The sequence below is a fragment of the Pelophylax lessonae genome (assembly GCF_965119305.1).
Source record: "Pelophylax lessonae genome assembly, chromosome: 2".
Classification (NCBI taxonomy): Eukaryota; Metazoa; Chordata; class Amphibia; order Anura; family Ranidae; genus Pelophylax; species Pelophylax lessonae.
Window position 1 is genome coordinate 454,112,872 of NC_138769.1, and position 13,701 is coordinate 454,126,572.

Here is a 13,701-nt window from a genome sequence, read left to right on the forward strand (position 1 = left end):
TAAGTCAAAAATACCAGTTTTCAATGGCTCCTACAGAAGAACTGAATGGCATGTGGGGAAAGTAGGTGGGAGGGAGGCCCTGTCACTTTGCCAGGAATGGGAAAAGTGACGGTCTCTCCAATTTTTACCTGTTTCAACCCAGAACCCATGATGAAAAAATGTCAAAATTTCCATTGGATCTAGGTTTAGTAATTGGGGTAACTGCACTGGTCAAAAGTTTACAAGAGAAGTTATGATTTGCTTAGAATTACAACTGCCATTTTTTCTGGATCAGCAGTACATTATTTTTGACTTTTCATTGAAGGTAAGCTGAGATTCAAAGGTAGAGATTAAAGGGGTTGTGACATATTTATTTTAAATACCGAAAATCTGCATTCTTATTGCAGGCCAAAATCTGTACAGCAGTACATTATATGTATGGTTATTATTCCTGCAACATATTGGGACACAGATTTAGCATATAAAATAAACTTCACCAGAGATTTACCTTTTATATTTTCCTAAAGATGACTAGGCTTTCTCTTGGGTGTTCACATAAAGTGTACCTGATCAGTGCCTGACAGTACCTGAGTTAGTTTTCAAACTGATCCCTGTGTACTCTTGTAGAGTCTATTGGATCCTAGGCTTAAGCTGTAAATGGGGTCTTGAAAGTTTGGATCGAAATTCCTGCCCCTTCTAATGTTATACCCCGCCTTGTCAGATGTTAGAACTTTAGTGGGCAATATAGGCTCTCGAATTTAGGAGGTAAATGACAGGGTTGAGGCTTCATGCCAGGAAGGGGTGTGGGTCATAAGTACCTGTAGGAACTTTTAAGAACATCAGCACTGTTGCTGCCTAGCAACATTTTAGCGCAGGTAAGTTTGACTTTTATTATTTTACAGGTGTTTTCATTGATCACATTTTCTGATCTTAGTCGGAGTCAAAACGGGGATGTCTGTGCTTGTGAAGCCCATGTAACGGGAGCATGATATTCATCCACTCAATGTGATCTGTGTAGAACAAGTCTGCCTTGATGCATTCACTTTGTCCTTTCATGAGTGTTTCACGTGTGTAAATACATGAGATGCCTGTTCCATTTAATAATCAAGGATTTTATTATATTGACTATATTTTTTTCTTGCAGTACTTCAGCGTGCCCCCAGTCTATTGTTTACATACCACAGGACATTATCCGAGCCAAGGAGATCATTGCTCACATTAATACTCTGAAGACACAAGTCAGTTATTATGCAGAGAGGCTTTCCAGGGCAGCCAAAGACAGATCAGCCAGTGGCATTGAGCGGACGCTGACAATTTTGGCAGATAAGGTGTGTACCTCCTTATAAATGTAGTTATGTTATAAACTAGCCCTCCACCCCCTTTCTCCAGGTAGCCAGATAATACTAAATCGAACTGGAAGGGGAGCCCACCCCTCCTATCTTAAGTCTATTGATCGATCTATCATTACTTATTTCGAAAACTCCCCCTATCCCCCCGCCCCCCTCCTCCAATCACTGTCATACAATATATTTAAAAAAACTTTAAGATTTCTGAAGTGCTTTATTGGAATATAGACCTGAAACCATATGTCCTATTAGTCAGACTATTATTTGGTATACATTTCTCTTTCATTCATCGACGGACACAACGCGCCATAAATCATAACTGATTCACTGGCTGCTGTCACACAGAAAGTTCTCTCTCCCGATTTGCATACAGGCTCAGAGTCTGGTGGTATCCACCTTCAAAACAGTTCTGTTTGCACAGTCCTACATGAAGCTCCTTTAGCAGGTTTGGCTTCACAGGAGAATACCAAAGTTCGTGACGAGGTGACGGGGTTCTCTGACAGACGCCGCAGACGTCCAAGGGCCAAAGTAAGGCCAGTAGCATCCTCGACTCAGGCTTCGTCCGCAGTTCCTTGGAGGAATCAAGAGCGAAGATCTTCCTATCATCCTGGTGGCCCTAAACGTACCTTGGGGGCTTCCTCTCTGTAAAGATTAGTTGTCCCAAGGGCTAATCTACCATCCTGCTTTACAGTCACTGGTTTTAATGGCTTAGCTATTGAAAGCCAGGTACTTGGGGATAGAGGTTCTTGGTGTGAGTCAGTTGGCGCTCATCCTCGATCCTTTTCTGTGGCTCGGATCTTAACTTTTCTTCAACAGGACATTGATCAGAAGTTGGCTTGAGTACCATCAAAGGCCAGATGTCTGCCTTGGCAATCTTCTTTCAGTGACCCCTAGCTACGCACTCTTTAGTTCGTACCTTCATTCTGGGGGTTCTACATGTGGCTCCACCTGTACGGTCTCTTTTGCTGCCATGGGATATAAATTTAGTGCTTTTGGTTCTCCAGAAACCTCTACTTGAGCATATTCGGGAGATTCCCTTGTCTATGTTTTCCCAGAAGGTGACCTTCTTGGTGGCTTATACCTCGGCCCGCAGGGTATCAGAATTGGCGGCATTATCCTGTCGCAGTCTGTTTGGTGGTCCATAGGAATAACGTGGTTCTTCGTCCCTGTCCTTCATTCCTGCCCAAAGTTGTCTCTGACTTCCATTTGAATAAGAACATTGTGTTTCCTTCCTTGTGTCCCAAGCCAGCTCATCCCAAGGAATTTGCTAGTCATACCTTGGATGTGATTCGTGCGATTCGGGTGTATCTGGCAGCTACTGATCCTTTCAGAGGTCAGACTCACTTTTTGTGGTTACAGAAGGACCAAGAAAAGGGCTGGCCGCTTCTTCGGCTGCCATCTCCAGATGGATCAGACAGACAGTGACTCAGGCATATTCCAGTAAAGGTCAGGTTCCACCTTTCCCTGTCATGGCGCATTCTAATAGGCGCTGAGTGCTTTTTGGGCCTGCCATCATCCAGCATCAATATCGCAAGTTTACAAGGTCATTGGTGCATACCTTCACAAAATTCTATAAGGTAGATACTTTGGCATCTGCGGGTGCTTCTTTTGGCCGCAAAGTTTTGCAGGCTGCTGTTAAAGAGGGGCTGTTCCCTCTTAAAGGGGTATTTTTCTTTAAACTTTTATTTTTTCAGACGGAACTTCTGTGTCTTGGTTAAGGGCACTTATGTTTATCCTTGGGTTATTTTCCCCACCCCTCATTTTCCTTTTGGACATCCCAGTAGTTATGATTTATCGAGCGCTGTGTTAGTCGATGAACAAAAGAGAAAAGGGGATTTTTGTACTTACCGTAAAATCTTTTTCTCTGAGTTCGACGGAGACAGCACCCACTCCTCTATGGAGCTACTAAACTGATTACCTAGAGCAGAGAGGGGGTTATATACTAAGCTGAGGACGGCCCATGGGCGTAGCCAGGTGTTTTTTTTGTTCTGGCTAGTCCTACTCCTGGAGGAGGCAATATAACCCAGTAGTTATGAGTTATGAAACGCTGTGTCCGTTGATGAACTCAGAGAAATGGATTTTACGGTAAGTACAAAAATCCCATTGTTACATTAAATGCTATTGATCCATTTGTGAGCACTTATCTGAAACCTTAAATAATTTAAAAAACTCAGCTTAAGGGTCCATATATCTGCTGTAGATTGAAAATCAGATATTATTATATGTTTGCTGTTTGTGCATGTTTTCATGAATATCCAAACTTTTAAACATAATTGCAAGCAATAGGGGTAGCAACAGGATCAGTCAGAGAATGGCAAAAAAAGAGGCTTTATAAGACTAATTGCCAGAAATGGTGTGTGGGCCCATGAAGTTGGATCATCTCCTTTTCCAAAATGAGCAATATACTGTATTCTGGATCAACTGGAATTGGAGGGGCAGAAGGGCACATATTTTATCACTTTTAACTACCTGGAGCTGGCTTTTAGAAGTTGTTATATTCGTAAAATACGACCCCCCCTCGTTGGCTCACTGGCTGTGATTGACAGCAGTGGTATCCAATGGTTCCTGCTGCTCTCTTAGGCAATGAGGAGGGAGAGTCCCTGGAGAGTGGAGGTTCTCGTGCACATCACTGGAGGCTCAGGTAAGTATTAAGGGGGCTGCTTGCACACAGAAGGTTTTACACCCTAATGCATTAAGGTAAAACATTTTCTACCTTTTAGAGCCACTTTAACGAGAATGAAATCATGTTTTAGTAGAAATGGCTATACTGTGGTTTTTAGATTTTTAATGTTCTTATAGCTCTATCTTTTCTTTTCAGACAAGGCAGTTGGTCACGGTGTGCGATTGCAAACTATTAGCTAGTGCAATACAAGGACTTAATGCTGCTAGGCCTGACTACATCGCTTCCAAAGCTTCTCCTACATCAGCCGAGGCAGATCAAGTTATGCTGAGGAATGACCAGGATACTCTAGTGGCACGATGGACTGGGCGGAACAGCCGGTCATCACTCCAGGTGGACTGGCACGAGGAAGAATGGGTATACATGCCCCCTATTGCCTTATATTTAGTATTGGTAGCTGTAAAAAAAATTGTGTTTCTAGAAACAAAGAGTGACTATTGGACAGGTCATGCAGCAATGAATATCTTTATGAGGGTATAAACAACTGATACCAGAAAAATTAGATGCCCATTTATTCATCTTTTTTGGACAAATAAAGTAAAGCTTCAGCAAGCACTTTCGCTTAGCTTGGACAAAGACACTAGGTTTTTTTTTGTATGCCTGTGTCCCCGTTGTCCTGGTAGTCACTGGCAAGTTATCCAAATATTAGAGGAGGGGAACTTTCCAATGGGGACACCTGGTCCTGAAAACAGTTGTGTCTTTGGAACAGGTAATAAACAACAATTTTCTCAACTGTGACAGCAAATTTATCCTTTTCCTTTTTTTTATAATTCTGATGTTTGGTATACCCGCAGATAGCGGTCATAATAAACCCCCTTTTTTTTTTTTTTTTGATTTTATCTATTGATAACCTGTGTGCCAGATCTTTGCTTGTGTTACCTCACTTTATCTGAGCCCAGTATAAAGCAGGCAACTCACTAAATGTCATTCTTGAAAGTGTCAATTATTTCTGCAATTGGTTGTTTCAGGATAAAGTCTGGTCGAATGTGGAGAAAAGCCTTGAATGCATTATTCAGCGTGTTGACAAGCTTTTGCAGAAGGAGCGCCTACAAAGTGACAGCTGTGATGATGTTTTTCAGTGTGAGATTAGCTGCACTAGCAAGAAAGGTAATCCAAGAAGGAGAGCATATTGGATAAACCCAGAAGCCTCTGATGATGGGGCTGTGTTGTCATCCACATCATCTCCATGTCCTGCATGCCATCCCTCCCGGTTTACAAGTGCGTATGACTGTGACATCACTTCTCAACATCTCTGCTCCTTCTGCACTAACCTTTAAAAAGCAGAAAAGCTTACCAGCTCATTGTGCTTTTGTCTTCAAGCATTAGGCCTATGTTAACTCAAACATTATACCATGTCTCCACACTGCTAGGGTTAAATGCTCATTTGGGTCTAGGGGACTGGAGAAAGCAGTTTTTACTTAACCAATCCTTCACTTCCTCAGCAGCTGGTGCTTTCCTTTACTCCCCTACGCTTTAGCAGTGGATTGTCCCTTGGCCTCCTCATGCCTAGTGCAGAGCTATGGGCTCTGCTTTGGACTTGATCAAGTCAGAGGCCTGCAACTATCAGAGCATAGGGGAGAAGAGGCTGCAGGGATTGATTTGCATTGTGAAGAAAAACTCAGAGAGAGGATGATCGAGTAAGTAGAAGATCTTATTGCAAACCCCTAGCCATAACTGAGCAATTAACTCTTGCAGAGCAGGGTCAGCCCCACTGCAAAGGAAGATGTTTTTTTTCCTTGAAATTAACTCATGTGCTTACTCCTCTTTCATTATATAGAATCAAAACGGGCAACCTGACATTTTCTATACAGTTTGTTATGTGGGTATGGGTATTCTAATATAGAACATGAATTGCAGGTAGGATTAACAGTGTATCCATGTAGTTTGGATAGGCTGCATGTTTGCTTTCTGTAGTTTAAAGGAAGTGCAGCAATTCAATGTCCATAATTTTGCGTCTTTACCAACACGGCAAGATCTGGGATTGATTATAACCTTATCAATATTTTTTTTTTGCTTTAACTTTGACATCTTATCTATTATCTTTTTTGTTTCCTTTAAATGATTAATAATTTTTCTGCCACTTAACTTTTATACTGTGTATGTATGTGTGTATGTGCTCTGGGTTTTCCTTACTGGACGTTTCATAGTCATTTTCAAAATTTTTTTTTGCAATGTTGTTGATTTGTATTTACAGAAGTGCATCACCGTAGTTTGAGATTTGTTTTTCTTGACACTTTTGAAATGTTTTAAAAACTATTTCTGTTAACCCGTTGATGATTACCCTTGATTAAATTTTAAATTAAAGAATAACTAAAGGCAAATTTTTTATTTTTTATTTTTTTTTTATTTTTTTAGTTTTGGATAGCACAGAGACTAATTATTTATTGTTAGGTTCTTATATAGCACTGTCATTTGTCAATTCTATCCATCCTGTGTACCATTATCATTTAGCCCAGGCTCACACTAAGGCTGTTTTTAAATCGTGCGAGTTCAGCTGAACTCGCACGATTTCAAGCCGGCATTTCAGTCTGACTTCGGGGGCGATTTCACAGACATCTGTGCGGGTTGCTGCACAGGTGTCTATAGAAATCGCCACCCAAAGTCGCCAAAAGTAGTACAGAAACTACGTTTGGGAATCGATGCGGCGCCGCAAAGTCAGCGTTGTACCGATTCGGACGGTGCAATTGCTACCGATTGGCTCCGAATTGACATGCGGTTTGACATGTCAAACCAGTGAACCACCAATGTGAACATGGGCTAAAAGTAAAGGAAAATCCATTATTTTGGATTGTGCCTAAAAAGGAATAGAGATGAAAACTTCCATTGGGATCCATTTGGCTATGGAACAGAAAGTGAAGTGTAATCTCCCCAATTGGACACAGATGGCGCAAAAAAAAAAAAAAAAACGGTCAGGAGTTATTACCCTCCCTTACTCTAATCTAAATTGAGAAAAAATGTTTTGCCTATAGTTCTACTTTGTTTATATATTACTTGTAGTTTCTCTTTTTACCGCTACTAGTGCAGTGCATAAAATGTCAATAGTATGCCAAGTTTTAGCCATTCTACTGATAGTTTGTTTTTATTAGTCCAGTACCATCCCTTAAAAGCATTCACATTTGCTGCTCTATATAAAGCAAATTGGAGTAGGATTAAGAGAGGGTAATATTTCCCAGTATCTGTAAGCAAATGGTGTTATGAGCAATTTTATAGCTCAAAGCTTAGTAATGCCGTATCTTTTAACAGGAATTCTGAGTACAAACCAAACAAGCCTAATATCTGCACACAGGGTTAAGGTTTCTCTGTGTATGTCTCCTCTTGAGACCCCTCCATTGGTTACCATTATCGGTGTTAATGCATACTATATTTTTGCATTTGTAATTGTTGAGGAAGACTGAAGTGAATCTGTAAGCATCCTCTAGATGCAGAAAGTAGTATTAAAGGGATGTTTTGTGTGCTAATACACAAAACAATACATATATCTTGACAGTAAACCTAATAATAATTATACTTGCTTTTTGAAAGACATCTATAGCTTGTAAGCTGTCTACAGCAGTAAGGTAATGCTGTAAATATACTGTGTTACCTCTGGATTACATTTTTCTGTATGCCAGTACATTTAACTTGCAGGCATTTGGTCTGTGGAGTCCGAACATGTGACTTTCTTCTATTTCTGGAATCTGTTTGCAATGTTATCAGCTTTTCCCTAGGGCTTTGCGTCAGTACACTGTTTAACGCTTTAAAGACTAGGTTTAAAATAATACATGTATAAAATTATTGTGCAGCATCTGTACTTTGACTGCAGTTATATACATAATTAAAAATTTGTTTCTGTTTTATTCATTTTTAACAGAAGTGTTCCTACTTTGCCAGCTCATAAGCCGCATTGTGATTTATTAACTGTGGTGAATGATGCCAGTTGTAAAAACTGGAAATCCTCTTTAGTATGTTGATGAAAGTGTTGTAATCAGTTAAATCAGTTGTTATCAGGAAAAGTTAAAGTGATTGTGAAGTCTTGCTTTTTAAAGAAAAAAAAAAAAAATTACAAATGTTATACTTACCTCCTCTGTGCAGTTGGTCTTGCACAGTGCAGCCTGGATCCTCCTCTTATCCAGGTCTCTATTTGCTGCTCCTGGCCCCTCCCTCTTGAGTGCCCCCACAGTAAGTAGCTTACTATGGGGGCAGCCAAGCTGCAGCTCCTTGTGTCCATTCAGACACAGAGCTGCGGTTCGGCCCTGTCCCCTCTCTCTCCTTATTGGCTAACTGACTTTGACAGCCACAGGGACCAGTGTGGGCACTGTTGTGTCTCAGCCAATCAGGATGGAGAGTCTCGAATGGCCATGGAACTCGTGGACAACGTTGGACAGAGATGGACCTCAGGTAAGTATTAGGGGGTATATTTAAAAGGCTGCTGCACACAGAAGGCTTTTTATCTTCAATGCATGAAGATAAAAAACCTTCTGCCTTTACAACTCCTTTATGTGAACATCAGGTTAATGTCCTAAAAGAATAAATGATCATTAGAATTTGTTGCTGTAGGTTACTCCAATATATATTGCTCAAAAAGCCAAATTATGTTCTCCTGGCTCCCCTCTGGCAGCTACTGGGCAGTATTTTTTATACATTTTTTTCAGAAGTCTTCAGGCCTGTTGATGCACAACGGTCCTCTCTTCTTCACCTTTTCTCCAGCGAGTGGTTCCTACATTAATATGTCTGTGCCTGTCTGCATTATTGCACTGTAAATGTGCTAATCTGCACTCACAGTATGTCTTCAGTCTACAGTATAGGACTGAGGACACCTAATGTTAAAAAGGAATTGCTGTGATACAACACCAAATGGAAGGTGATCATTGCAATGAGAGTTACTTTTTTAAAATGTTGTTTCCTGCTGGTGAGCTTACAAAATAGCCTGTAGTTGGGCTTTAAAGGTTATCTGTGCTTTTAAGTAAAGGTTCTCGAAGTAGGCACACATTTCTCAGATGCTAAGGTAAACTGGTCGTATGGTGAAAAATGCATAAGAAGGTACTTTGGAGAAATCTGCATATCAAAATGATCAGCTTGCATGTAGCCAGATCTAGGTGTTTGCAAACCTGCTTTTCTGCTACTTACAGCTGCAAGCTTAGTACTAATGTTTCTATGATGCTCAGACCTTTGCTTGCAGGTTTTTTTTTTGTTTTTCTTGGAATTTTTTGTTTGCTGCCCCCTAATCATGCATGTCGCACCTCCATTTCTATGCAGATAGCAGCTTGACTACAGAAGAGGCCGGTCCAGGTATGTGCTACTTTCCATTCATTGCTTTTTTTCATTTGGTAATTCAGTTTTTTCCTAACGTTTAGTTTGCTATTGCAGATTCTGCTGCTTTAGTTAAGTTGTTAGTAGTATTTATTTTTTTAGATTGGAGATAAGTTTCATAATGTCATAGTACCAAACTGCATAATATTCTTAAGGTTATATATATATATATATATATATATATATATATATATATATATATATATATATATATATATATATATATATATATATATATATATATATATATTATTAAAACCTTTAATATATATATTAAGTAATATACTTAAATATTACTAAAAAAAGTTTTTAAATGTATCCCTTCTGGATTCTTCATAACATAAAGCATTGAATGTTTAAGGATCAGTGTTTTGTGCTTGTATGCTAATCAAGTTAATGCTCAGCCATTTCTAAGATGGGGCCCCTTACTGCTAGTTTGTCGTTGCTTAGGGGCCCCAAGCATTCATTTTTGCACATCTGGAAATAGGATTTTTCATTTCCTTTCTGGTCTCCTAGGTTGAGTAGCTTCCCTTTTTGTTTTATATGTATTCACATTAAATAATACTAGTTGTATTGACCACCTGTGTCACCTGCTGTAATGTTTCAAAGATTATTTAAATGTTGTAGACCTTTTTAAATAGTAAATTGATCTAATGAAATATTTTTTGGGTGACTTTTAAAGGCATCCTTTTAAAGGCGCAAACAAAAAGCTACCATTATCCAAACTGGGCAGAATTTACTGTACAGGATTCCAGATTTAGATTTGTGTTTTACATCATTACCATACCACTATAACCTTGACTCTTTAACTGGGACAACAGCCCATAAAGCATGGTCCTGGAAGTTCAAGGAGAGACTTCTGAAGGTAGAACAACACCAAACACCCCAGCTGATGAACCTAAGAAATAGAGGAAAATCTCTCCATATCAACAGACCCGTTAATAATTTTGGAGGCACATAAGTGTGTCTTCAGAGGTAGTTTCAATTAGCTAGGCCCCACATTTAGGGGGAAAAAAGCAGCACAAATCTCCTCCCTGCTTGACCAAATATAAAACTAGGACAAGCCCACAAATGTGCACTAGCACAAGCTGCAGCTATGCAAATAAAGATTCATGGAGATCTCTTCAATTCCCTACTTCTAGACAAAGTAAAGACTGTTCTAGTAAAGGTTACACAACTTTACTATGAACCTGGCAACAAACTGGGGAAGGCTTTTGCTAGATCCCTCAAGGAATTCTGAGTTAAATTGTATATATACCCTAAATAACAACACAGAATGGAACAAATCTCTATTGGTTTCACAATATAGCGGGACATCTCCAAGAGTGCTATTATACCTTATATAACTTCTCAAGGAGCCATTGGGGGAATACACCTGACACAAGGAACGAGATATCAGCGCATGTTTGCATGCATCAGGCATGCCCCCCACATGTTAGAGCTCTCATGGAATCCCCCAATTATAGTGAAAAATTTGAGGTGACCTACAGCAGTGCAAGGCCACTGGACCTGATGTTCGAACTCTGACCTACTATAAGACATAGTCATTTTCTGTCCCCACACTTTCTCAAAGCCTATAACGCTGTATTACAAAACAAACTGATTATAAATAAATAATTTACAAAAAAAAAGTATGTAAATCAATCTGCTTTCCATTCCCTCAATATTTTAAGAGTAAATATAGCCTGTTTTCCAGAATCTGTTATTTTAGAATTTTGTTTGCCAAAGTGAACAGACATTACCCATTCTAAAACCATCACTGGTAGTATCTGTGTTTAGTGTTGATTCTTGGGGCCTTTCCAGGGTTAGACATTTGCGGTACACGGAAGTTGGGTTTACATGATCATTATATTGATAAGTACTTTTTTTTTCTACCAGGAGAATGGAGTGAGGCACTTTACCCTTTACTGAGCACACTGACAGACTGTGTAGCTATGATGAGTGACAAAGCAAAGAAGGCCATGGTGTTCCTCCTAATGCAGGACAGTGCTCCCACCATTGCCCTGTGCTTAAGTCTCCAGTACCGCCGAGATGTTGTCTTCTGTCAAACAGTATGTCACAATTTTTCTTTTACAATGTCTTTCTTGTACAGCTTAAAAGCAGGAGATTCTGTTTCAAGCACAAAATGCCGTCTAATTGTTAATGGGGTAGATCTAAATTGGGTGACTTCAGATGAATCGTAGTCTGTAGTTGAGGGTTCCCTACCTTCCTGCACCATACGTGGTTCTTTAATTTCTAGCAGCACAGCAGCTCTGCTATACAGGTGACCGTAATAAAATTACATCAACTATTCAAAATGGCACAGATAGGTTTGCTTTTTCTCTGCTCCTCATTCTGTTCTTTTTAATAAAGTATTTTAACTAAATAACTTTTTACGTCCATAGTTCTGAAAATCTTTCTTGTTTAGTCTTTCTGATTTATGCTCTTCAGCCTAAAAGCAACCTGAATAGAGAAAATACCTTGACTTTAAAAATGCTATTTGTCTGGCTGTTAGACAGTCCAAATGCTTTAGTAGTTCTGACCTCACTAGCATTGTGCTTTTGTCAATGGCTCAAAAATTATTGATGGCAGAGACTGCCAAGGTTTAGCCCCTTTAAAAGGAGGTCAGCCATCTCAATCCAGGATTCCTTTAAACAATCTGCCATACATGGCTTGTACATACATGTAGCTGTATGCTAATACTGATTGGGTTCCACTATATAACCTGTTAAATGCCTAAAATAGGATTTAGGATTTTCCTTTTTTCTTACAGGTTTTTCTATAGCTATGGTTGTAGTGAAATGCGCCATGGGTTGTGATTTAAAAAAAAAATACATCTTTTGTTTTTTTGTGGTTTAACAAAAATTAGGGAAAGCAAGTCACGCTCTGGAACCTCATTAGGGGTACTTGCCCATTGGTTTGGACACAAGTATGTTATCCAATATTGCATTTTCACTGAAGCAAAGAAATAATTTTAGGTAATTTGGATTTTCTGTGTTTCAGTTAACAGCTCTGATCTGTGGCTTTATCATCAAACTGAGAAACTGCCTTCATGATGATGGTTTTCTACGACAGCTGTACACAATTGGCCTGCTTGCTCAGTTTGAAAGCCTCCTCAGCACCTATGGTGAGTTGTTTGCAGAATAAACCGCAATTCTATCTAGACAGTAAAGCCAGTATGCCTTGCTCATAAAAGGTTTGACACTAACAAAACCCATACCTGGCTTTCTATTGCTTGTCCTTATTTCAGATCTCATGTGACAGTTCTAACTTAATATGCTGCCTGTTTTCTGAGTAAACAAGGACTTAATGCATATCTCCCAGTTTGGCATCCTTTTTGTTTTTTTGGTTTCTAGCAAAGGTGACCCAAGTTTTGTGGGCACCCTGACCTAGGCTATATAAATGATTACAAAGATTTCAAGCATCATTTTTCCAATTACTCTTCGTACTCGTCTTTGCCCTAATATGGAGGTGACAGACACAGATGGGGTTGGTAGATTGCCAAGTGAGTGCTAAGGTAACTTTGAGTTTTCGTGTCACAAAGCCAAGTGGTCTGAAGAAAAAGCGAGGGTATAGATAGCTTCTTTTGGCAGCCCAAGAATCCATCAGAGTATTGGGTCTATAGCTTAGATCTTAATGTGTGGCTTTTTCTTGGAAGAGGAACTCCTTGGTATAATGTGCAGAAATCGTTTTATCCCCCTTTTTTCAGTTGACCTATTTAATTACCGTGCTTCCACCATCTGCCTATATTCTCAAATATGTGGCTTGCTATGTCTTGGATGTTCCTCCACTTATTTTTTAGTCTGACATGGTTTTTCAGACAGCAGTGGTTCCCAGTTCTCAGACAGAAAATAGACATATTCTTTTCAAACCTTTTTGAGGGAGAGCACTCTACCAGTTTCTTATTCCTCATAATGAGTTGCAGTCCTATAATTTTTAGTATGTGGCATTTCTTTTTGACACAAGTAGAGAACATGAAAGCTGTACTCTGGAAATGCAGATTCTCTGTTCCAAAGTCTCTGTTGCTTCATAGCAGAATGATGCTACCAGTTTTATTATTAAGGCAGGGCCGCCGAAATAGCGATACCACCAGTCCCCCTGTATGTGGCCCGGGGCCCCCATCAGTTCAATAGGGGTCCCAGGCAGCTTTCTTGGTGTTTTTTTTTTTTTTTTGTTTTTTTTCACCCAAACACCCCTCTCCTGAAAGCACTGGTGGTAATTTTCTTTTTCCCCCTTTAAACACTTGTAAATGTGTGCATGGACATATAGTGAGTGATTGGTGTGTCCCTGGGAGCCACACATCAAGTCAAAGCCTGCTGTGTGCGCCTATCACTCTCTACCATTGTCTGGAGCATAGATGAGCTCTCTTCCCGGCCAGCACTCACAGCGTTGGGCACAGAACTTCATTCCCATACAGCCTGAGCTGCT

The 13,701-nt window shown here is 39.8% G+C and overlaps 1 protein-coding gene across 5 annotated transcripts in view; it reads left to right on the forward strand.

Annotated features, from left to right (window-relative positions):
- Positions 1–13,701, forward strand: part of INPP4A (inositol polyphosphate-4-phosphatase type I A) — a 146,562-nt gene that overhangs the window by 93,437 nt on the left and 39,424 nt on the right. For 2 of the 5 annotated variants that reach the window (XM_082244965.1, XM_082244964.1), the window contains exons 13-18: positions 1,124–1,307; positions 4,144–4,362; positions 4,974–5,223; positions 9,241–9,273; positions 11,173–11,345; positions 12,277–12,400. In XM_082244965.1, the coding sequence (XP_082101091.1) occupies positions 1,124–1,307; positions 4,144–4,362; positions 4,974–5,223; positions 9,241–9,273; positions 11,173–11,345; positions 12,277–12,400 (983 nt within the window). The remainder of the gene's footprint in view (positions 1–1,123; positions 1,308–4,143; positions 4,363–4,973; positions 5,224–9,240; positions 9,274–11,172; positions 11,346–12,276; positions 12,401–13,701) is intronic. The other 3 variants (XM_082244968.1, XM_082244967.1, XM_082244966.1) reach the window with 2 other exon arrangements.